Here is a 22,732-nt window from a genome sequence, read left to right on the forward strand (position 1 = left end):
CTTTACAGAAAGCTACAGGAATCACATATTGTTACTACTTCAACATCCATCGGTGACCTCCTGTTTTATTTTACAGTGCCCCAAAATATTCTTTACCCTGCAGGAAATATCAAACTGAAATCCCATCTAGGACCTTTCAATTTTAAACTGTACTGAAACATGTCAGCATGTAAAATTGACACACGTTAAGAAGCTTGAAATGATCAAGTTTATAGCAGCACTACCAGAACTTGGTGTAGACCTGTGGTTGGGGGTTTTACTTTCATTTCTAAGTATTACTATAATCATTCCTTTATGTTCTTCCCCCTAATTACTCTGTTGTGCAAAGCCAGAGCATCAGTGCAAGGCTAGGGTGCTGTTTGGAGCCGGCAGGAGCTTGATGTTGTTTCCACAGCCAAAGGGTCTCCCGGTTCAGCTCTAGTCCCCATAGCTGAGTTCTTGCCAGCAGCACTGGAGCAAGATATGTTTTGTGCCTCCTTTGCTTCAGAGGGTACTAGTTTTGATCACAGGAATAAATGACACTATTTTAAAATGCAAGGTTGATAGCTCATAATCTAGAAATTGAAACATATGAAAAAGTCTATTCCTCATCTATCGTATAACCACAGCAGAATCGTTCCTTCTTTTTAAGTAGCGTTGCTCATAGCAGTGCTCTGTACTAGCAACAAAAATAAAGTACTCATTAATAAAATCTGTTGGATTTTATTATGACAAAGCATCTCATTGTAATCATTCTGCTGTCATCAGAAACTCAGTTATTCAATTATTTATATAAAAAGTTACAGCTCATGTCTCTTTTTTTTTTTTGAGAACCATAACATATTTTGCATTAATAAATATTCTGTGAGTATTTTTATCTGTGGCATTGTTTGTGGTAATTGCAGACAGACAGACTTTTGTATAAAAATGTACATGGTTTCAGCTGCCTTTTGTCATCCGATAAGATTGCTTTGTTCAGAATTATTTTGGCAAAAAAATGGCAGTGATTTTGAATAGTTTAGACTCCAAAATTAGAAGTGAGACAAAAATATTATTTTTTTATTAGCTTTTATATCTCCTCCACCAAGCTTTCGCAATTTTTAATTTAATTTTGAGCAAAAGGGACAATTCAGTGTAGGAGGAAAAAAGTTTTAAAGAACCATTGTAGTTTTAACAGAGGAATGTTGCTAGTAGTCACAGTCTATAAGTGATTGAATATGAAACAATAGACAGCTTATTAATGTTAGTGATAAAGTGCAATGGTCAAACCAGCACACTCGCTTTATTAACTAAGAAAGTAAAATGAGCACTGTAAGCAAGAGAAAATGAGTAAGTCTGATTTTTGAGTCCTTGCTCAGATTTTATCAGGTATAACTTTCATTATCTTCAGTGAAAAATTTACAGCGAGAAGAAAGAGCAGAATGGGGATTTGCAAAGGCTTGATACATTAACAGCGAAGTTCAAAAGAAATTAATCTCACAAGTTAACTTGATTGACTTTAGTTGGCTCAATAGGTGAAAGTAGAAAAAAAGTAGTACTTTTGATATGACTAAGAAAGAGACTGACTCCCAAGCAGGCTATGTATTACAGTTTTGAAAGGTAAAGGGCATTGTTTTATCCTATATAGGGGCTGTATATATTTGGAGCATACAGTTCTGCAAGTACTCTAGTACAGGAATTCTTCTGAACTCAAAATGTATACTGAGGTCCTGAAAAAAAAGACCCCATTCCAGCTCCAGCAAAGTCCGTGGGACTTTCTCCACTGAAAGCAAAGCAGTCAGATTCAAGCTCTAAAACCATTTCATTAATAATAGCGATATTTTATTCTGCCTGCAAAGTGAAATTGGACATTTCATGTATTTGCCGATATACCATCCCACATCAATGTCTTTGAAAAATTGTGGTAATATATGTATTTGGAGTCTAACTTGAATTTTATATAGTATAAGAAATGTCTTCAGCAGCAGACAAAAACAAAATTTGAAATTATCACCCTGTCAGGAACGAAACGGGAACTGATCTGTAATATCCTTTAGACTCTTGGGATAATAACACATATTGTTCCACCTTACTGTGGTATGATCAGGCACAGATCTACATACATACAGAGGTATTTACTAAAATAAAATAACAACACAAGTAGTCTATACCTATCAAGCTTCTAAAGCTTTCAGCAGTGGGTGGTGATTTTCTGATATTTAATTATTTAAGATATTGTTACAACAAGATACACTCACAGTTTATGACAATATAATGAAAAAGCTCTCCGTCCGCTTTTGTTCCTAATGATTGCAATAGGAATTTTACTGTCTATGTCAAAACAAACATGTTCCCATCCAAAAATTAGAAATATAGTTTCATTGCAAAAAAAAAAAAAAAAAAAAAGATGCACTTGTCAGCAGCAAAGTATTTACCCTGAGAATACTAATATGAAGACATCACAGAAAAAAATTATCAGCAGGATACAAACATTTTGAAAGAGAACTAATACTGAGTAATTCAATCCTGCCCAAGGGGGCTGCTTGATGGCTGCTTGCTTGGCTAACTTCTGCTTTAAACTGTTGCAATGAGATACCAAATTATTCCTTTTTTAAAAAGTTGGTAACAACACCTATCTTATACGTAGACTATGCAGCATTGCCATCTGTGCCATGCCAATCACTAAATGTACATCTAGATATGAATAATATATATAGATGGTGAACTATTTAAAAAATTGTTTCCAGAATGCAGTGTTATTTTAATTAATAATGTAATTCCTCTTTTCTTGTTGACATTTTACCTCCATGTGAATTGCACCCTCCACGAGGTAAAAGGACTGAAGATGCAATTTCATCAGCTTGTATTTTGTCAGTACTTTCTTGGCTTTGTTTTAATTTATGTAGTTATTTTACAAATGGACTGTTACACATCTCCTTCATTTTGAGTTTTTAAGTAGTTGAATGCAAACCCAGCCAGAGAGGCAGAGTGTTTGCAGAGTGGAGACCTTCACTCATGATTGTGACCTCAAGCAGATGCTGGAAGACCTGCAGTCCCACACTGGCAGAGGAATGGACAGAGGAGCACTGGCTGGCAGGCCAGGGAGGCAAGCAGGCAGGAAGGAAGGAAGGAAGGAAGGAAGGAAGGAAGGAAGGAAGGAAGGAAGGAAGGAAGGAACATTAGGGATCCTAAACATGCTATTATAGCAAAAGGTAGGAGGAAAAACATCAGATGGGCTACCAAAAATCATGGGAGTTCTACATCCAAATTGGTCTTCCACAGCCATACAAATTGTTTTAGTCCCAAATGTAGGAGTTGTGATAAAACTACAGAATTTTCTATCACTTTGTTTATTCTAGAGATTTCCAAATTTAGTCTATGGTTCTCTGGTAGTCCATAGGGTCATGGCAAATGGTCTGCCGGTCATTCACAGACCCGTAGCTAATAATACTTCATTTCCGTCCATTAGAAGGTCAATTAGAAAGATATACATAACTATCAGTACTAAGTTTTGGGGGCTGGTGGTGGCAGAGCCAAAATATTTTTGGACTATTGACTTAATCCTACTTTTTTTCTAAGCAAATTTTAATCACTGGCAGATGCATAGAATTTCTTATTCACTGGTATATTACTCTGTACTCAGTTGCATTTTACTCCGTCTTGTAGGACTCAAACAACTTTATTAGACTTAATTACTCTTATCAGAACAAACTCACAAATCTCTTTGCTAATAGCATGATTGCTTTTGAACTTTTATCGATCTTTTCCTATGTCTAATTATGGACCTGATCCTCTGTTTGCACTGCGTTCTTGACTTCAGGGGCGTTTAATCTCTGCACAGCCAACTACGTCTTTACGACAGGTCATGAGACAGAGATTTTGGATTCTCCAACTAGAAATTTCAGTAGTATGTAGTATGGAGAGTGAAAGGATTGCAGACTAGACATTTCTTATAGTAAAGATTACTTTAGCAATAGGTACAAAATAAGCAATGTTTCGGGACCAGATTCTTCTCATGGGGTAATTTAGTAAAGGAATTTCAATTTATATCAGCAGAGAGTCTGGCATAGCGTATTCTGAATTAGTCAGTCCAGACTTTGTTATTTCTTTATGCTAAAATGTGCGAGTCTACAATACAATACATGGAATGGAGGACTTGGATAATAAACAAAATGAAGTAACATGGACTCACTGATTGCTTGATGACAAGTGGTTTGTACTGTATTTAAAAATACACAGGTTAAGGAGAAATTTGAAAACACTTCCCTAGCTATGGGTTTATGGTTTCTGGTTAAAGGAGACTATCTGATCAAAAAATACAGAAATCCAGAGAAAGTCTTCCATGTAGTAGATGAATTTGACAGGTGCCTTCTTTATCCACACGCTACAATTTATTCCAAGTTGTACTATTCACTAAAAGCAGTTTATGGATTTTTAAAGCCAAAGTGATCAGTGAAAGTGACTGTAACCACTTTTACAATGACTTTCATAAACACTCACTCTCTAATTTTTGCTTCAGGCCGAGTAACAACTAGTTACACTAAAGCATGTTTTACAACCAGCTGGATTTGAAGACCTCAGCCAGTGGATCGATGTACACCATGGCCAGGCAAGATGTTCTGAAAGGCTTTTTGTCTTCACTGCCAAAATAATAAGCCAGATTTCCATCCTGACTCTCTAGCTGTGATTTCTTTCAGCCACTTGCTCTGCTGTGAATTTATCTTAACTCTTGCACTTTAACCATAAAACTTTGAGCAAGCACTCGGTACCTCCTCGACTTTGTCCCAACCGGCTAAACACCCGCGGCCAACGCTCCCGCCTCTATTTCCTGAAAAGTTTCGCTGCTTTGAGGGGTGTCTGAGAACGACCGAGACGGAACGGCGCTCGCCTGGAGATTACACCGCGTCTACCCCGATTCCTAGGAAGAGGCGGCTGCATCGAGAGTGGCCGGGGGGCAGGAGGGAGACCTGCCTTCCCTGGCCGAAACGGGGCACGGACCGTGCCGTGCCGATGCGAGCCGAGCACCTGCAGCCGGGGCTGCCCGCCGAGCGCGGGACAGCAGAGGTCGCCGCCGGCCCGGCGCTGGCCCGGCGCGCCGCGCACCAGGTGCCGGAGCGAGGACGGGCGGAGGGGGCCAGATCCGCGACCCTTGCCCCGCGGGGGATCCTGCCCCCCGACCCCTACCGTGCCCCCGACCCGGGGCTGAACCTCTCCGCCGCGCCTGTCGGGGTACCCCCACGGCCGGGAGGGTGGCGGGTGGGCTGGGGGCAGCCGCAGCCTGCGGGCCCGCGGTTGCCAGGGTTTAAAGGAGTGGGTGGGAAGTGATGGAGGCTGCGGAGCTCCCCCTTGCCAAAGATAATAAATCGGATGCCCTGACATGTTTTACTTAGCCCTTAGTGCTCCCTCGCTGCGCGGCCGTGGGGATCGGAGGGCTGGAATCCCGGTCTCTCTCGTCCTCAGCTCCGCTTTAGGGGCACTTTAGGTGAATCAAACCTTGTTTGCAGGAGGCAAACCACACAAAGGAGGCTTTCAAGGGCCAGCCATGCCAAGCAGGGCAAGGGAGCGAAGGCTGAGCAAGAGAAAATTAAAATAATAGTACCTCCCCTCCCTGAGGAAGTAACTCAGTTACTTCTTGCTGATTAAATGCAGGCTGCTGTGTTTTATGACATTTCCTCGGTGTCTGCAGCTGTCAGGGAGAGCGGACAGGCATGAGCAGCCTCTCCGCGGTAGGTGCGCAGAAAATGCTTCCTCCCCAGAAACAGCGGCGGGTCCGAAGCAGGCGGGGTGGTGAGGCCGGGTCGGGGGCACGTCCCGGAGGCCCCGCTGCCTCGTGCCCGCGGCTCCTTGCGGCGCCCCGGCAGAGCTCTGCCCCGTGGCCCTGCCGGAGGGGTCACTGAGGATCCGGGCCCACGCCGGAGGCACAGCCCGCCCGCCCGTGGCAGCGCCCGCGACCTGGACAGCGCCTTCCCGACGGGGCGACTCGCTGCTGCCTCCTTGTTGTTCCCTCCCCGATGATGGGGGGACTTTCCTAGCCTCCTCGGGGCGACAGCTCCCTGGGAGTTGCTACCAGCACCCTGGGTACTGCCCCGCGCCCTTCGATGCCCCGCCTGCCTCTTGCCTTCGCCTCTGACCCAGTCGGCGACGGACAGGGTTCGGTTAAATCAGAAGGGAAGAACCCACCTCATTCCATGCGATTAAAATTAAAAATGTAAAATAAAATAAAAATAAAAATTCGGGAGCCACAGTCCCAGGACAGTGGCGATGGGTGACTAGTGGTGAGTGGATGTTGGAAGGCAAAGGGACGGACAGCGCCGCGACAACCCACCCCCCCCACACACACATTCCGCATCGCCGGGCGCCAGGCTTAACCTATAGCGATAATCTGTACTGCTGGTTCTTGGGGTGGGGGTTTCTTGACCGGGATGGAGAAAGGCGTTTGGGGCATACCGGCAAAAAGTTACCTGTCGTGCCATCGCCCTTTCCCTTCAGGAAGAGGAAAAACCTAAGAAAGGACGTTCTCCTTTACCAGAAACCAAAATGTAAAGGACCAGACTCAGGTCTTCCCAGAGTCCGCGCTGTTCATCCCGGTGAGGCGAGAAAGAAGAGCAGAAAGAGGTCAAAAATCTCCTTCATCCCTCCAATTGAATGAAACTGCCCGCAAATCCACTCGGCCACGCCGCGGGAGCGGGATTTGGTTCCCCAGCGCACTCGCTCGGGCACCGGGGGCACAGAACCCCCCGGACAGGTGAACAGCACAAAGCGAGGAAGCAGAAGTTATCAAAGTATAAATCTCTTCGCACTTACTTCTTCCCTGTCGCCGTACCCTGGAGGCGTGCTGGCTGCCAATGTATTCCATAAAGTTCAAAGTGATAAAAAACCAAGAAATCAGTCGCAATTGCATAGTAACCCTTTGAGAGTTCAACTTCTCCTTTTCGTCCTTTTTTTCTTTCCTTAAAAAAAGAAATAATAAACCGGGGTGGTAGGCGGCAAGGGATGAACACAGCAGCAGAAATACCTGCACTGAGATCCAAAGCTGGGCTTGGCCGGCTTGATGGCTTTTGCCTTTTTTTTTTTTTTTTCTCTTCCTTTTTTTTTTTTTTTCCTTTCCCCTTCCCCTTCGCTTTTCCTATTGCACTTTCCAGCAGTCTGCCCCGCTACCTGCCGCAAACCTCAGAGGGCAGTCAGCAGCGGAGAGGAGCCGAGCAGCCGCCGCCGGGGTCCATGCCGGACCGGTGGCCGGCAGCATGTTGTGCGGGTGCCGGGGTGCGTGCGGCTGTGCGCGCCCGTGTGTGCGCCGGGCGGGCGAGGTGCCGACAGGACGGATGGATGGATGGCGGTGGGAGAGGAGTGTGCGAGGGCGGGAGCGGCGGGGGGGCAGAGGGAGGAGGCCCCAGCCCCGCCGCCGCCGCTCCGGAGCAGCCGCGCTGTGCGCCGCGGGCACCGCCAGCCGCCGGGCGCAGGTGGGCCGGGCCCCCCCGGCTCTCCCGCCCGCCGACCAGGAGCCTCCGGGCTTCATGCGGGAGCTGCTCCTGAGCGAGGCCCCGGGGGAGAGGCCCCGGGGCGGGGCGGGCCGGGAGGAGCCGAGACCCAGCGCCCCGGCACGGCAGGGGGAGGCTCTCGGTGCCCGGCCGAGTCCTCTCGGGGCACAGGCTCCCGAGCATCCTCCAGCGGCGGGGCCCGCGGGCGGAGGGGCTCTGCGGTCTCGCCAGCAACCCCCGCCTGGAGGTCTCCACTCGCCTCCCCTCCGCCGCCGGCCTTCCAGGGGTCACTGCGGAGGTGCCGCTGCCCCCCGCGCCCCGGCCTCTCCGTGGGGAGGAGCCCCCCCACTCGCCGGGGGGACGGGGCGGGGTGCTCAGCCCCTTCCCTGCGGAGGGGGACACAGCGCGGCACCCCCTTCTTCCCTGAATCTGCTTACATCCCTGCTCGAAATGGAGACGGGGAGATGGGAGGGGGGCTGTGAGGGATTTTCTCCATTGTGGACTTTCCCCACGGGACAGGGGTTTTTCGAGGTGGCTTCTCTGAAGGGACGGGACAGAGCAAATCCGCATGTCCTGCCGGGGCCGGGAGCCATCTCCACGGCCGGCTGGCGGCAGGCAAGGCACAGGGCTGGCCCCGGGCTGGGGCCGAGCGGAGTCCTGCGCCCACGGGTGGACACAGCAGCCTGACGCCGGTGCCACCGGGACCCTCGGCAGAGCCCCGGCACCGAGGGCACAGCTCAGCTGCACCTCGTCGAGGCTAGGCCGCCTGTTTGACAGAAGGGTATCGCGTTTCTTTCCTCCGTCAAGGGTTTATTTTTGGGGTGAAGGGGAAGGCTACAAAGGGGGAGGTGAGGCTGATTCAAGGGAAAACCGGTGACTTCACTGAGCCCTTTCTTGCTTCCCTTCTTATCTCAGTCCTTATCCTCCCAGCCTATCTCTGCGACGAGAGAGCGAGCCGTGTAAATCGGCGCTGACCGCATCAAGAACTTCAGTGGTGTGAGGAGCAGCCACTCTAATTGTAACTGTTTTCCTCAGTCTTTCCCCCCGCTGCCCCTCTCAGAGCTGTTAAATATCTGTACCATAAAATGTGCGGGATTTAAAGGTCTGTGGGAGGCTCCCTTTGAAAAGGACTCTGGGGAAAGCTTTTCTAATCCAGGATACTTGAGCCGGATGGGGTGGGATTGCCAGAGAGGCATAAAATAAAAATCATTCGGCAGACAAAACTAGGGGCTACCCTGACATGAAGAAAGTGCATTTGTCTCGATGTTTTGTTTTTTTGGAGATTGAGACTTCTCGTGTGCTAGTGTGTGTGTGTAAATATCTGAGCAAGTCAGGCGAGTGACATAAATAAACAAGGCTGTGGAGAAAGGATGGGACATGTATGCGAGCCAACCTGCAGCTAGCCAGCCAGCTCACTCGAGCAGCATTAGCACCAGTGGGCAGAGAAAGCATGTCAAAAAATAAACGCTCTGTGAGAAACATAAGGAAAACATTAAACAAACGGGGAGTGCACTCCCTCTCCTTACCCTGACAAAGCACGGCTGAGAAAACTCTGCTTGCTGTCTCTCCAGCCTCTTCCCTTCCCTGTGTCCCTGCTACAGCAGAGATGCATGGGGCAGATGTGTTGGGAGACAGACCCAGGAACTACATGGGTCACCCAAGACCCTCAGCAAAACCGACTTGTGAGGTGTGTGCCAACCGAGGGCCAAGCAGTAGGGCAGGGTATGCATGAGTGACCAGCAGCGGTGGAGGGGGGGTGGGGGAAGAGGTCGTTTACTTGCTGTGGTAGAGGAGCAGAGGCATAGACAGAGGAGAAAACAAAAGCTGTGCCTTGACTCCAGATGAGATCCAAAAAGCAGCGAGGCAAGAGAGCACCAGAAAGTCAGGTTACTCTCCCCAAACCAGCCCCATTAGAGGGGGAAAAAAAGCCACCCAACAACAATCACAAACTGAACCCATAAACAGTTATTGCCGTCCTGCAATAAAAGGGGAAGATTTGTATCGTTGAAATGTGTGGAAGGAGCTTGTTCCAGAGCAAAACTTTGGCATGCAATTCTCTGTTTATGTCGCTCATCCCGATGGATGAGATATCGGTGGCAAAGTTCAGGCTGACATCAGCCCTGGGGAGGCAGAGCCAGCGGCCAGGCTGGGCTGCGTGGGGCTGCACAGCTGTGCCTGGGCCTGCGGCCTGTGGATGACCGGCTTTGGGGGGATCCGGCACACAGAACACCTCCCCTCACCAGGCCCGGGGATGCGAGGAGCCAGCAGCAGCACACACTGTGGAGGGAGCTGGATGTAGTGTGTTCCTTGCAACTGCAACGGATGAATCAGAAACAGTTCCCAGGGTGGTTTTATGTGCTGCTCTGTTTGGGGGTTTATTAAAAAGGGTGGGGAGGGAGAGAATGGCTGATGATCTGTATGTTGCTGGAAAGTCAAATATATCTGTTTTACTGAACTGCATTGAAACCAGCAGCAGGAGACTGTAAAATCAGCAAGATATTGTTTTGCTGGGGGCTTTTTTTTTTTTTTTTTTTTTTAAGAAGAGTAATCCTTTAGTGAAAGAGTAATAGTGTGTGGTGTTTTCACTATTGCAATTCTTACCCTGTGGTTTTTCTGTGTGAATTTCTACAGCTAGAAAATGTTTATTTCAGTTTTCTGAATAGCTAATAGATTGTGGAAAAAAGAAGGTGACCTCAGGATACTTAGATTATACCCAAAATAAGATAATAATATTCAATTAATAGCTGATATTTTGCTTGCTTAAAATGGCACTCTAGTCGTAAAAACTAGCCATGTGAACAGGACAGCTGAATGCTAACCCTTTGTCATTCTTCTCTAGACTGGAAATAGTTTGTGTAAGTGAACAAAAGGGTCACTAATTTGCCTTTTCAACTTGGGAAACACAGTAAAGAAATAAAGGCCTTGGGTTACTTCTGATATAAAACTTGAAAACGAAACATACTGTGTCCAATACAATATCCTAATTTTTCATGTGCTGATCAGGACTCAGGTGGCATAGGTCAGATTTCACCACAAAGGACTCATCCCTTTAGCATCCCCACAGACCTGAGTTGGTCATGTCTGCTGAAGGGAGAAGGGCTGGAGGACTGCAGCAGGCATCCTGAGTACGGGTTGTACAACCCAACACGTCTACGATTTGTTAAATACCAACAATACTCTTGGCACTACACAGGACTCCAAATCATGACATTCATTGCACCAGATTTTTTTGTGTGTGTACAAACCAAGGGGCAAGTAAAAAATGAGCAAATCACTCAGAGAGACACAAATGTATAAGAAATTACCCAAAACACACATGCACACACATATTTATATCTGTAAGTATGTGTGTGTATTACAGTTCTTTTCCATGTTTCCCAATCTGACAGTTGTTACATTTCTCTGTGTTTCCTAACATAACCCATTTGTTCTTTAGCCATGTTCAGTTTAGGAGGTTAATCTTCTGTAACATCATGAACATTCTCAAAAGCTGTTAATATCACAGAACAGAAGATCTTATTTCCATAGTCTTATGTATACTGAAAGAAGTGAGTGATGAGAAATGCTTTACTCACAAGTTGAACCTATGTGTACTTTTTAAGAAACAAACTTATTCCTAAAGATCCAGTCCCAATATCCTTAATAATGTCTTTACATTTCAGATATTTAATATATCTAATGGCAGAACATTAACAGAGAACAATCCTTCACTGGCAACAAATAGATTAGATTACCTAATTGATTTTTCCCATCTCCAACTTGTGCAATTCTGTCATTGTAATAAAATCCCAGTGTAATCAGAGTTTGTAGGATCAGGCCCTAAATTAACATGTCAGACTGGACTACCCCTCAGCCTGGGTCAGGTCCAAAGCCTGCTGCTGTCAGCTTGACCTTTTATCAGTCTGAGAGAGGTTTGGATCTAGTCTTCTGGATGACACTGGAGGAGAGATGAATTATTGTTTTATTGTACATGAAAGAGAAAAAAAAAGCATATTTGTGGGAAAAACACACAAATTCTGCAGCACAAACCTTCCAGATGCAGTTTAGTTAAGGAAGTCCAACAGAAAAGACTCAAAATGAGAGCTTTTTGGCACAGAGGAAGTTTTAGCAGTTAATACGAGGATGATCAAACCATGCTAAGTCATTGTTTCCCTGTATTCATCTATCAGTTGGTCGTCTCTTGGACTTGCAATCAGATTGTAAAACTTTTGGGATGCAGACCAACTTTTTGTTCTGTGTTTGCAGAATCTGTGCCTAGAGCAATTGTGTCTACCAGAAAAAATCTCAGCATTGCCATAGAAGTATCTGTGTATTTTGAGTGTAAATACTCATTCTAGAACAGAAGCAATTAACATAAATGTCTTTTTTTTAATGTATGCTAAACTGGGGAAAAAAAAAAAAAGCTTTTGATCTGGGTAACTTCAACCACCTAGAAGGCAATACTAGAATAACTGTACTGACTTAAATTCATGCATCAGTTTACCCAAGTATCCTTCTCCTGTGGTGGCAGCATGTAGGGTGGAACTGTAACTGAGTAAATCTGGAGGATGTGAGTAACCAGCAACAAAGGTTTCACAGCCTTCTGACACATCCATTTGTCTAGGCATTGATTTCTCTATGATTTGGGAGTATTTGGCAGTGTTTCCTGTGAATTTCTTTGGTGCTAATGTCAGTTTAAGTAGATTCCACACTTGCCTGAGTGACTTGCTCATTCCTACTTCCTGGGCTGTGTTAGTCCAAGGATTTGGGAAATATCAGGTTGAAAAATGAAATCCTAAAAAAACAAGTTGTGGTTTTTTTGTTTTTTGTTTTTTGTTGGGGTTTTTTTTTTTTTTTTTTTTTTGTAGATTCACTTTCCTGATCTGGTTCACCATAAGGAAACAGGAATGAAAAACCTGACATGTAAATAAATACATGTTAATAAATACAGTAAAACAGCAGCTCTGTCTCTTCTAAACAAGGGCTGGCACAGGAGAAAATGCTGTTCCACTGGTCACACTTTGTGACATTTAATCAGGATTTTAACAGGTGAAGACAACTACAGTGCTACTTAAAATGGGACAAGAGACGGTCCTTCACTAAACATTGGTAAGTAAATGAGTCACTGATACTTATTCTATGAGACCTTTCAGTGACATATGATTGCATTCGGCCGATAGTGCTGAGTAATCTAGAAACAATTCTGTACTCAATTGCTTTTGTTGCTTATTTCAAGGTGTAAATTGCAAGTTCTGAAAAACTGCAAAATAGTAGTCCTGAAGAAGACTATTCTCTGCTTGACTGTGATGCACTTGTGACATGGTGTTCTTGAGAAGAACTTTTAAGCACAAACTGATGTTTGTCACTATGACTAGAGAGTTTGAAGCAATTGCATATGTTGAATCAGTTCATATTTTTATTCAGTTCATCGGAGCTGAAATAAGCCCTCACACTTTTCCAGAGAGAAAAACATTCCCTAATCAGACCCTTACCCTTTTTGTGTACCTTCCAGCATATTTCTGACCACTGTTAATGACTGGAAAGGATCCCACTGTGTTTTACTTCTGAATTTAGTTCTCTTTTCATATGAGGCTGATGACTGGTAGAAGAATAACAAGAATTTAGTGATGTGCAGCTTCTGCTAAGCTAATATGTACATCTACTACATTGAATAAATTACAAATCAGGGATCAGGCAGCTACAACTTGAAAACCAAGATTTCATGAAATATGAAGACATCTTAAACTTAGGAGTAACAAATCCTAACTTGTAGGCATATGGCTTTGCAAATAACATCCAACATTCAATAATTAGACATCTAAAGTATACGAATAAATTATGGGAATTAGGTGTACCCAACAAACTACTATCAGAACCAAAATTCATCCTGAACTGAGAGCCATCAGGAGCTGGCAATAAGGAAACACCCAGTCCAGCTGGATTTTCTGCCCATCTAAATATCTATCCATGCCTAATTCACCCAGCCTCCTCCACCTGGGTAGAAATGAAGATCCTTTCTTTCAAAAACAGAGAATCAATTTTATGGTTTTCTTGAGTTCCCTTTAGTATAGCAGCCCAATGGCAATGAAACTTGGCCAGTGTGTGGACCTATGCTCCATGTGTACCTTTCACATGAGTGTGATTCAGGGCGCAATTGCACCCCACACTCTAGACTCCCAGTTATTCTGCACAAGCTGCTTTGCTGCATCTGTGCCACTTCATAGATTCTTGGTGTCAGACGATTACAAGAAACTGATTTTAAGGCACATGAAGAGAAGTTTTATTTACTGTCTCTCTCTCTTTTTTTTTTTTTTTTTAAAGAATGCTTGCACATTTCACGTTAAATGGAAACGTATGAGCAGAAGCTGGTCTCTCCAGGCTGCATATATCCTACACACTGAGCAAAGTCACTATCGTTACCAATTCTATTTTTCTGTCCTTGTTTTGTAAACAAACTTGCTGAGAGGGGCCTGGTTCCACTGGTGGCTGAGTCTATCTCCTCAGTGAATTTAGCTCTGTTACACTCATCTTTGGCCCACAAGTTCTCACATGAGAGTCCTGCCTGGGCTGGCTCTGGGTCTCTGCAGGGGCCGTACTCTGAGGAGCATTCACCCCAAACAAGGAAGGACATTGTAAATTTAATTAGGTGCTTCCAGCCTAAGCTGCTGCTGAAGATGATTCTTAAATCACAGCTTTCTGCACAGCTATGGAAGTCCCTGTTTTGGTCAAGCCTCTCGTACCAACCTACTTTAATGTGCCTGCAAAGTTGCATACACTAATAACATTCAGGACATTGCAGGGAAGAGTTTCAGGGTTCCTTATGTGATACTGTCCCACGAACCCTCCACCTAAAGTGAAATAAAATCTCCAACTGCTTAATGTATTAGTTACTTATCTTTAATAGTTAACCATTTGGAAGGGGTTTAGTACCCACAGAGTCATAGAAAGGCATCTAGAGTAGCCCTTTGCAGCAGGACTTATTAAGACTTATTAAGGACATTGTTAAGAAATTGAAGATTCCCATATAAAACATTTATTTATTAAGTGTGGAGTTAAGAGTGATTTTTATCTGCATCAGTAGCTTCTACAGTTGTTACTGGCAGGCCATTTAACGGAGACCAGGCGGTTTAACCATGGGGTATGGATATAAGGAGCATATGTGTATGTATTTCAGGAAGAAGAAGCTAATTTTGTAATATGGAGTCAAGCAGGGCATATGGTAGATAACAGTACCCTTTCACATTCTAACACAGGATTGAGATTTCTTAACAAAGGCAATAGAATTGCAAAACAGCATGACTTTGTTGCAGTCAGTAATTAATGAGGTGCTAAAAGTGCCTAAACAGAGGATCCCAGACAGAGAATGCATGACTCAAGAGGATAAGAAGCCCCCATCATTTCAAACAACAGTGTCATTTAAATAAACAAGCAGCAAGTCGCTGGGTGTGTGAGGTGGAAAGGGAGCAGCAGCAGCAACATGCTCTGTTAGCCAGCGCTGTTTTGCCTGTGAGAAACCAGTTGTGCTTTTCCAAATGCAGCCAGAGCTTTAAGGTGTGAAACATTTGTTTAATTCATTATTGGGGCGGGGGGAATCACTCACTCATCGGCGCTGCAGGTTTTCTGATGGCATGTCGGTCAATTCGATTTATAATCAATGAGTAGTGATTGCCCCGAAGGCTTTTACCGGCTCCATACTGTGAAGGATGAAGTCTACCTGGCAGGCCTTTTTTTTTTCCCCTCATAAAAGATGTCATTTTCTGTGCTCTCAGATGAGATATAAACTTTTTTTTTTTAATTTTTTAATTTAACAAGCTTGGGAGATTTTGTGTCATTCTGCAGTGCACTCCAGGATTATTATTTATTTTAAGCAAAACCAATTCCAGTTCGAGTATTAAATGAAAATAGCAAAGGTTTATAAAGTGTTTGTCCTGTAATGTTTACTTTCTTTCCAACCAAACATTTATAAATAGATTGAGAGAAATGTGGCAAAGCACCAGTCATCCACTAAGATATTTCATAAGAAACTATAATGTAAAAGTGGAATAAAGGACCACTTTTGGAAGTGATGTCTGTTAGTGAAATCTTTTTTTTTGTAGGGGGATATGATGCAATGTCATGTTACCCTTTGGAGCCTATAGCATAGTGATCCAAATTTATTCCTGGAGGGACTGCAGTGCAGTACATGTGTTGTAGTTAGACTGAATTTACACGTTCATGCAGCTAAAAAGGAGGTAGACACTGGGTTTCTTTTCCAGTTTCTTTTGTGGCTTTAGAAAACTAGCAACTGAGAATCCTTGGAAGCAATGGACCTAGTTAGCAAGAAATCCAAATTCTCTATTTTCAGATCCAGGTAGCTCAGTATACTTACTTGTTTGTTTGTTTTTTTTTGTTTGGTTGGTTGGTTTTTGTTTGTTTGTTTTTTTGTTTTCTCCTCCAGGTATTTTTTCATCTTACTGTCTTGCATAGAGAGAAGCAAAATTGTGCATGTCCTGTATTCCCTTTCTACCATTACATACAAAACTTACATAATGCATTTGATGCTTCTTTTTCATTAGAAACATAGATACAAATACTTTGAAAGATTCCGTGTCTGTTTCCACTGAGTCTTTCTTGAAAATTCAGCTGTTTTTTCTGTGCTACCTTTTCTTGTGTTTGATATCTCACTACTACCTGTATGCCTCTGCTGCTCCTCCAGAGTGATAGTGGGAGCATTAGCAGATACAGAGTGGATACATTGGTGTTTCTTGTGTCCTGCACAACGGGACTGAGAGAGTTTCACTGAAAGGATTGAGGCAACCTCGGTAACTACATTGGCACTGCTCATTTTGAAAGGGGTAACTGATTCTCCTTTTAGAAAAAATAGACATTTGGGATCTGCAGATGTTACAACACTGTTTGAATCCCCAAGGGCCAAAGTGAATGAAGGTCCTGTTCTACAACAGGTCCCTAGAGACATGGGTCTACTCCTTTCCAGCTCATCACTACAGATCAAAGGCAAGACATCCTATTGCCTTTAGCTGATGCAGACAGGCAGGATTTGGTCTCCTTTCTGGAAAATGTAGGTATGTACTATTACAGCTCTTTCCTCTCTTATTGAAAAGAAGATATACTTTTGGTTTTTTGGTGTCAGCAAGGCACCGAGGTCTAAACCCTGCAGGGGCCTGTCTGTAACTGGCACCAGGCAGAGAGCTCTACTGAACAGATGCTGCTGGGCACAGAGGGATTCTTGCACTTGGAGAGAAGTTTGATGTGGCTGCCGTGAGTTTCTGCAACAAAAAAGGAATTTCCTGATTCAAGCTTTTCCTTAAATATACTCTAGAGGGAGTCAAATCTAAAAGTTTATTTATCTTTAAGGTATTTCAGTTGCAGATAATTCTTTTAAAAGGTTCTGTTTGTTTCCTGTTTATTTCTTTCAGGCTTGTCTATTAGTACAGAAATTTTGGTTGAATGTGTTTGTACATTTTCAGATCAGATATGTGCTAATAGTACTTAAAAGGCATTACTCAAAGTGATGTGTCACTGTCACAGCAACAAATAGCCCTTGAAACCTGCAGACACAAGTATTATCTTGGAAAGAAGCAGAGTCCTAGGAGACAAAAGGAGAAAAGAAAGTGAAGGAGTTTCGTATTCCAAAGAAATTGAAATATTACTCGTATTGAAGCTAATTTTCTATAGTGCTTAATATGACTTCAGTGTCTGGTGACACTAAGTCTGTAACAAGGTAACTTCATATTGGAAACATAACTCTGAACCAGAGATAACATCCTGTCAATTACAGACTAATATCTTGGATGAAGGCTGTGACCATATTCTATTTAAAGAAATGAGTCCACTTTTAAAATTGATTTGTAGTTTGAATATGCAACTATCCTCAGTGTACAGTGATCACTGGACTGTGTTTTATGGAATTTAAACCTATATCAGGTGGGAGGGGAGGGAGGACTGTGCCATTTCAAAAATTATTTTGGGTGACAGTGTCTCCTAGAGTAGAGCTACCTCTCTTTAACCTTATTTTGCATACTTACCCAGTGTAGCAGCCGACAGGAAATTTTCTGCTTTTATTTAGCTGTTACAGCTGCTAAATGTCTCCTGGCTTTCTGACAACAGCAGAAAACAAGCATTTGTCAGAAAACCATGAATTTAATTTTTTTCCTTAGAGGAAAGAGCAAGCAATGCTCATGAAGTTCCCCTTTAGAGATTCCTCTGCAATTGTCGAAGGAATTACGCCCACTGCCTCACAGAAAATATTATCAAGTATCTGGAAACCCAGAAACTTCACAAATTCCCTGAGATCTAAACACCCAGCAGAGATAATGAGTGGGAGGCTAGAGCTAGTAGTTGAATTTTGACCTGTTTTCACTCATCAATGAATACAACCCAGTGTAACTCTGTAAGCAGAGCCCTGCTTTTGCTGAGCCTTGTGCTGTGAGGGGATCTGTATCTTTTCATGGGGGAAATGGGAAGGATGTGAGGGGAATAGTCAGGGGGATATACCTGATCTGAGCACATATATGCATATAAACTCGTCATTTAGGCTGCTTTTGTAGTCAGTGGAAAGACATAGGTATTTTAAAACTGTTTTATTTGTCTTGTGATAGATGTCTAAAAGAGGTGAGCTGAATTATGTCCTAAAATATGTAAATGTCTATGCCTGAAGTTAGATGAAATATCTTCCCTTCTGCACTATTGTGGATAGACAAAGGAATGTGTAGAGGGAAGGTCAGGCAACTGACAGAGTATGAGAAATTAAACCCTAGCTCATTGATATTTCTGATTTCCAAAATCATTCTTGTTGGCTTTGTTTCACACAGGCTTGAAAGATTTTGAATAAACCCCTGGATAGCACTGCTCCCTTCCCCTCTTATGTCTGTGTCTCCTAGGGTAATGAGGGTGTTGTCCATCCTGTGGGAAAACCATGCTCATGTGCCTTTTTGCCATTACAGTTGCGATGGACTCTGCAGCAAGAAATTGAATGGGACATCTTACTTAACAGTGTTCACCACATGGACACAGGCTTTTCCAGCCCATCATTTGAAGCTTACCATCAACGTTCTCAGGGTAGCACATTGCTCAGGTTGCTCTCACTGCCTGTCTGATGAACTGCAAGGGTGAGTGACCAGGTCTCTGCAGACAGCTGAGCATCTCTGTCACTGCATGCTGGAGGACGTCCCTTCCTCTGTGACAGTTTCCCAGCTGGAAAAGTCCTAAGTGATTTTGGAAAAAGGAAATAATTGATCAGAAATCACTGGTTATGTTAGGGGAGAGCCACCTTGATATTCTTGTTTGGAGCCAGGAGGAACAAGGGTTTGATTTCCAGCTCTCTGTATCCTCAGAAGGTACTTTACCCAACCCAACCAGACCCAGTCCTGCATGATCCAATGGTTTCTCTCTGGCCCTAGCTGGAAATACTCCAAACTTTCCTGATAGCATCAATTAAACTACCACAACTTCCATCAGAAACTTTAGCTTCAGTATATCCTCTTTTCTTACAAAGCTTCTAGATTGAGAAATCTGGTTAAATTCCTCTGCAATATTTTCCCTTTAGTTCTTTCTAACCATAACATTGAACCTCCCTGAGAAACAACATAGGCCATAGGACCAGTGGGTGAACTATGGCTGTGTTTTTCAAAGAAATAGGCTGTATGAAGAGGAAACCAGGGTTAATATGAAACATTGCCCTACACCTCACATTGGCTCAGAGAACATATTTTCCTTCTCTCTCGCTCTCTTTCCCTTCCTTATTTTTCTTTTCAGTATTAAATGAGATGGATCAGATTTTCCAAAGTTCATGAAGAGGAAGTGCATCTCCTGGTGTCATTGTTTATGTACAGAGATTGGCTGCTGCCTGACACATTCAAAAACCAACATCACTAGAACTTTATAAAGGGACATTTTATTTATATTAGATGACTGGCTGTTGCTTTGGCCTCATCTATGCTTTTGTAACTAAATGGAATATTTCACACTTTTCATATTCAAAGCCCTTCATAAGTGTTTACTCATTAGTCTTCACAGTGACCTTGAGAAATAGTATTACTTTTTTTTGTGTCCATGAATAAACTGGAGGCAGAGAAGGCCTGATGAAAACCACATTTTCCTTACGAGCTGCCCCTCAGCAGAACTTCTGTTGTGATACTGATGATGAGACATCTGGTGCGGACAAGCCAGAAACAGCGATCAGCATAGATTACAAACACTGAAGTCTGGCCTGGGCCACGATTAGAAGATATGGTTGTTAAATTAACAGTGATCAGTCACAACAGTGTTACAATTATTCCTACCTATTGGTGGAACTGAAGCAGTGGGAACATTCTTTGGACCAGAAACAATATAGACACAGCTAAACAGACTTGTCCACAACCAAACCTTTTAGGTATTGCAACACAACTCTTGTGTAAATATTCCTATTAAGTTCATCTGGAATTATGAACACTTAACTCAGGATGCTCTGGGAGTCATGACTAGGTTGTGGAGAGGTGAAAATAGTAATGTCAGAAATTCAGTTTAAATGGCTTTTCCTGTTTTGTTTTCATCTCCCAAATCAACTGTTGATCTTAAAAGGAGATGTTTCCAAGCCTATCTTCTCTGTCCTGTGGAGGACTGTGTTGCAAACATTCTTACATGGCAATGAGGTCTGCCTTGAAGGGCTTAAAAGGCAGAGGGGATGTAGCAAAAATCGGGGATGTTGAACAGTTCTTGAAGGACAGTGAGTAGCACTAGTCCCATGAGATGCTCATTAATGATAGAAATGCAATGCTTCATGAGGAGTGTTTTGGCCCAGATTTGTACTCTCAGGTGATCCAGCCTGCAGAGTTGTCTGCCTGAGGACAAGAATGCCTACATATATATAAAATTATATATAAAACCATTTAGGGATGGCTAATTAACTTTAAATTAATATGCAGTCTTCATCCATATTATTTTTCAGTAATCATCAGTTCCTAAAATTTTGGTTTCCCATAGTTTAGCTAAAGAGGTGCAGTCAAACCCATCCAAGCCCTATATAAACATTTTTATTTTATTTCTTAAAGCTGCCTCATTTTAATTCACTTAACACCTCTTCTTGACAATTAAAAGGTCATTTTAAAAGAGGTGGAACTACCTCACTAGCTGAGGTTTATGCCAGCTATTAAAACCACAGAGAATGTTGCACTGAGGCAAATTAAGTTGCATCTGCCCTCCTGGGGTTTCTTATTCCTGCCTCTGCAGTGCCTTTTCCACATTATTGCCAAAGGCAAACACTTCAATATTTGTAGATTCAGGGTGGTTATGTCTCTGTTGCACCATAAGTCCCTGGTTCAACTAAATCAGTTACACACAGAGCCCTAAGAAGATCCTGTCTCCTACTCAGGCTTAAAGAGTAAAGTTCTCAGGTTTTTTTCTTAGATTTTTCTGGCTCGTCACCAAAACCACTGAGGAGTTCTCCTTCTGTCCTTTGCAAAATCTCACAGAAGCAACATGTTCCCTGGCATTTCACACAGCACCTGTGTGAAAGAGGGAAGAATAAGGACACAGACAGTAACTAAACTCAATTTTCTTTGAGTTGAAGTTGGAGGAAAAAATGCTGAAAAAAACAGAAGGAAAAAAGCTTAGCAGCCTGAGCTCTTTTGTAAATGTCATTCTTACTTGCAGCATTGATATTTTGTGGTGGATTTTGGTGGAACTGGGTCCTGAATGGGTATTAGATATGATTCTGCAATCTCACCCAGTGTTGGTCAGCATTAACATCCGCACAGTTTTTTGTTCGTGGTGTGCCAATTTATGTGGATAGCAGGGCAGTTGTGCCATGATTAAAGACAGACACCATGCTAAAGGTTTGTAACTGAGGGATGACCTCATGAGAATAGGATTGTACTACCTCCAGTGCCTGCTGGAAGCAAGGTAGCTGCTTTGCTTGAGGATGACCCCCAAGCCAGGACGCTCTGCTGGACCTGGGCTGGTGCTGTGAGGAGTCTACTTGGAGGGCCTTGTGCTGATTCAGGATGCCAGATGATGTTGTCCCTCAGGCGCAAGGTCACATGAAGGCAGATGCTTAGCTGAAGCCTGGCCTTGTGCAAAAGCTCTCATCTCCTCATGGATGCCCAGGCACTTACGGGGTAGGTGTATGCAGAGGTAGCTCTGTCGTGGCACTGCTGACACTGCCCCACAGGACCTCAACTACCTCGGTGCTCCAGAGCCCCCCACTCATCTCTGCCTTCCTGAGCTTCATCCAGGATCCCTGTCCTCTTCAGGCCCCACTCCAGACAACACAGGGTTAATCGAATCTGTTGGAGTGACTGAGCCTAAATCTTGGTTTCCTCCTGCAAAAATAGGCTTCAGAAAAGGCTTTGGTCAGAGATTGGTCTGACTATGAAAAGAGGTATCCGTCTGAAGAATAAGAATAAAAGTGCCACCCTAAAATGAAAACCCCAGAAAAGACCAAGAAAACAGGAGAAATGCATCCACTTAATGATGCCCCAGACTGTGTAGGTGGCAGCCTGCTGGGGCAAGCGCCCTGGGTTAATGGAATAACCTCTCACCCCTGGAAACTAGTTTAAATCTTGCCTTAGGGTAATAAAGGAAAATTGCATCTGATGGTGTCAAATTAGTCCCTAGTGGACCTTTCTCCACATCACAAATTCACCACAAATTTCACACAGTTTGTCATGATTGGTAGAATCTGCTGAGGAGAAGTTTAGGATGGGAATAGCTAAGATTTTGTAGACTGGAAATCATATTCTTTTTGCAAATGGCTTAGCGCTATTGGCCCTTTGCTGTCAGAACAAAGCCTTAGATTCATTCCCACTCCTCAAAGTAAAGGAAACAAATAGAGGAACTGTCATCTCATGACAGAATTAAACCATTATTCACTTCTAGATACAAGGTAGTTTGTCAGAGATAGATCTAGCCTATCCCAGATTGACATTAGTGTCTCATTTGTGAAGATATTTGGGATTTTCATCAATCCATATGAGATTAAAAAAAAATACAATCACATTCCAGGGTTTAAAATAATCAAACCTTTTAAAAGACAGTGGACTTGACATAAATAAAACTGCAGATTCTCTTGAACTGTGACCATTTCACACATCCCACAGTGTATGAAATGCCATTTGGGAGACTCCCTGTCTGAAACTGCAGGTGTGCATCTGCTTTGTGCACAGGGTTATGTGCACACTGAGTCTCACACTTGCTCTGTACACACAGAATTTGAGGATAAACAACTTAAAGAGCATATCCTGTCCATTAGAATTTCTGACAAATTATTTCTAATGAAATAAAAAGACCCTTTTAAAAGGCTTCAAAGAAGATTTACAAGGGCAGGGGAACAAAGAGGA

General features: G+C 43.5%; 1 protein-coding gene across 2 annotated transcripts in view; it reads right to left on the minus strand.

Annotated features, from left to right (window-relative positions):
* RSPO3 (R-spondin 3) overlaps window positions 1–18,511 on the minus strand; it is a 72,769-nt gene extending 54,258 nt beyond the window's left edge. Inside the window, exon 1 of one of the 2 annotated variants that reach the window (XM_050316239.1) lies at window positions 18,458–18,511. In XM_050316239.1, the coding sequence (XP_050172196.1) occupies window positions 18,458–18,482 (25 nt within the window). In that variant the 5' untranslated portion in view covers window positions 18,483–18,511. Of the gene's footprint in view, window positions 1–6,762; window positions 7,241–18,457 lie in introns of those variants that run through there. The other variant, XM_050316238.1, reaches the window with a different exon arrangement.
* Window positions 18,512–22,732: the final 4,221 nt, after the last annotated feature.

The sequence above is a fragment of the Myiozetetes cayanensis genome, unplaced genomic scaffold (genome assembly GCF_022539395.1).
Source record: "Myiozetetes cayanensis isolate MyiCay16 unplaced genomic scaffold, myiCay2020 scf2-11, whole genome shotgun sequence".
Lineage (NCBI taxonomy): Eukaryota > Metazoa > Chordata > Aves > Passeriformes > Tyrannidae > Myiozetetes > Myiozetetes cayanensis.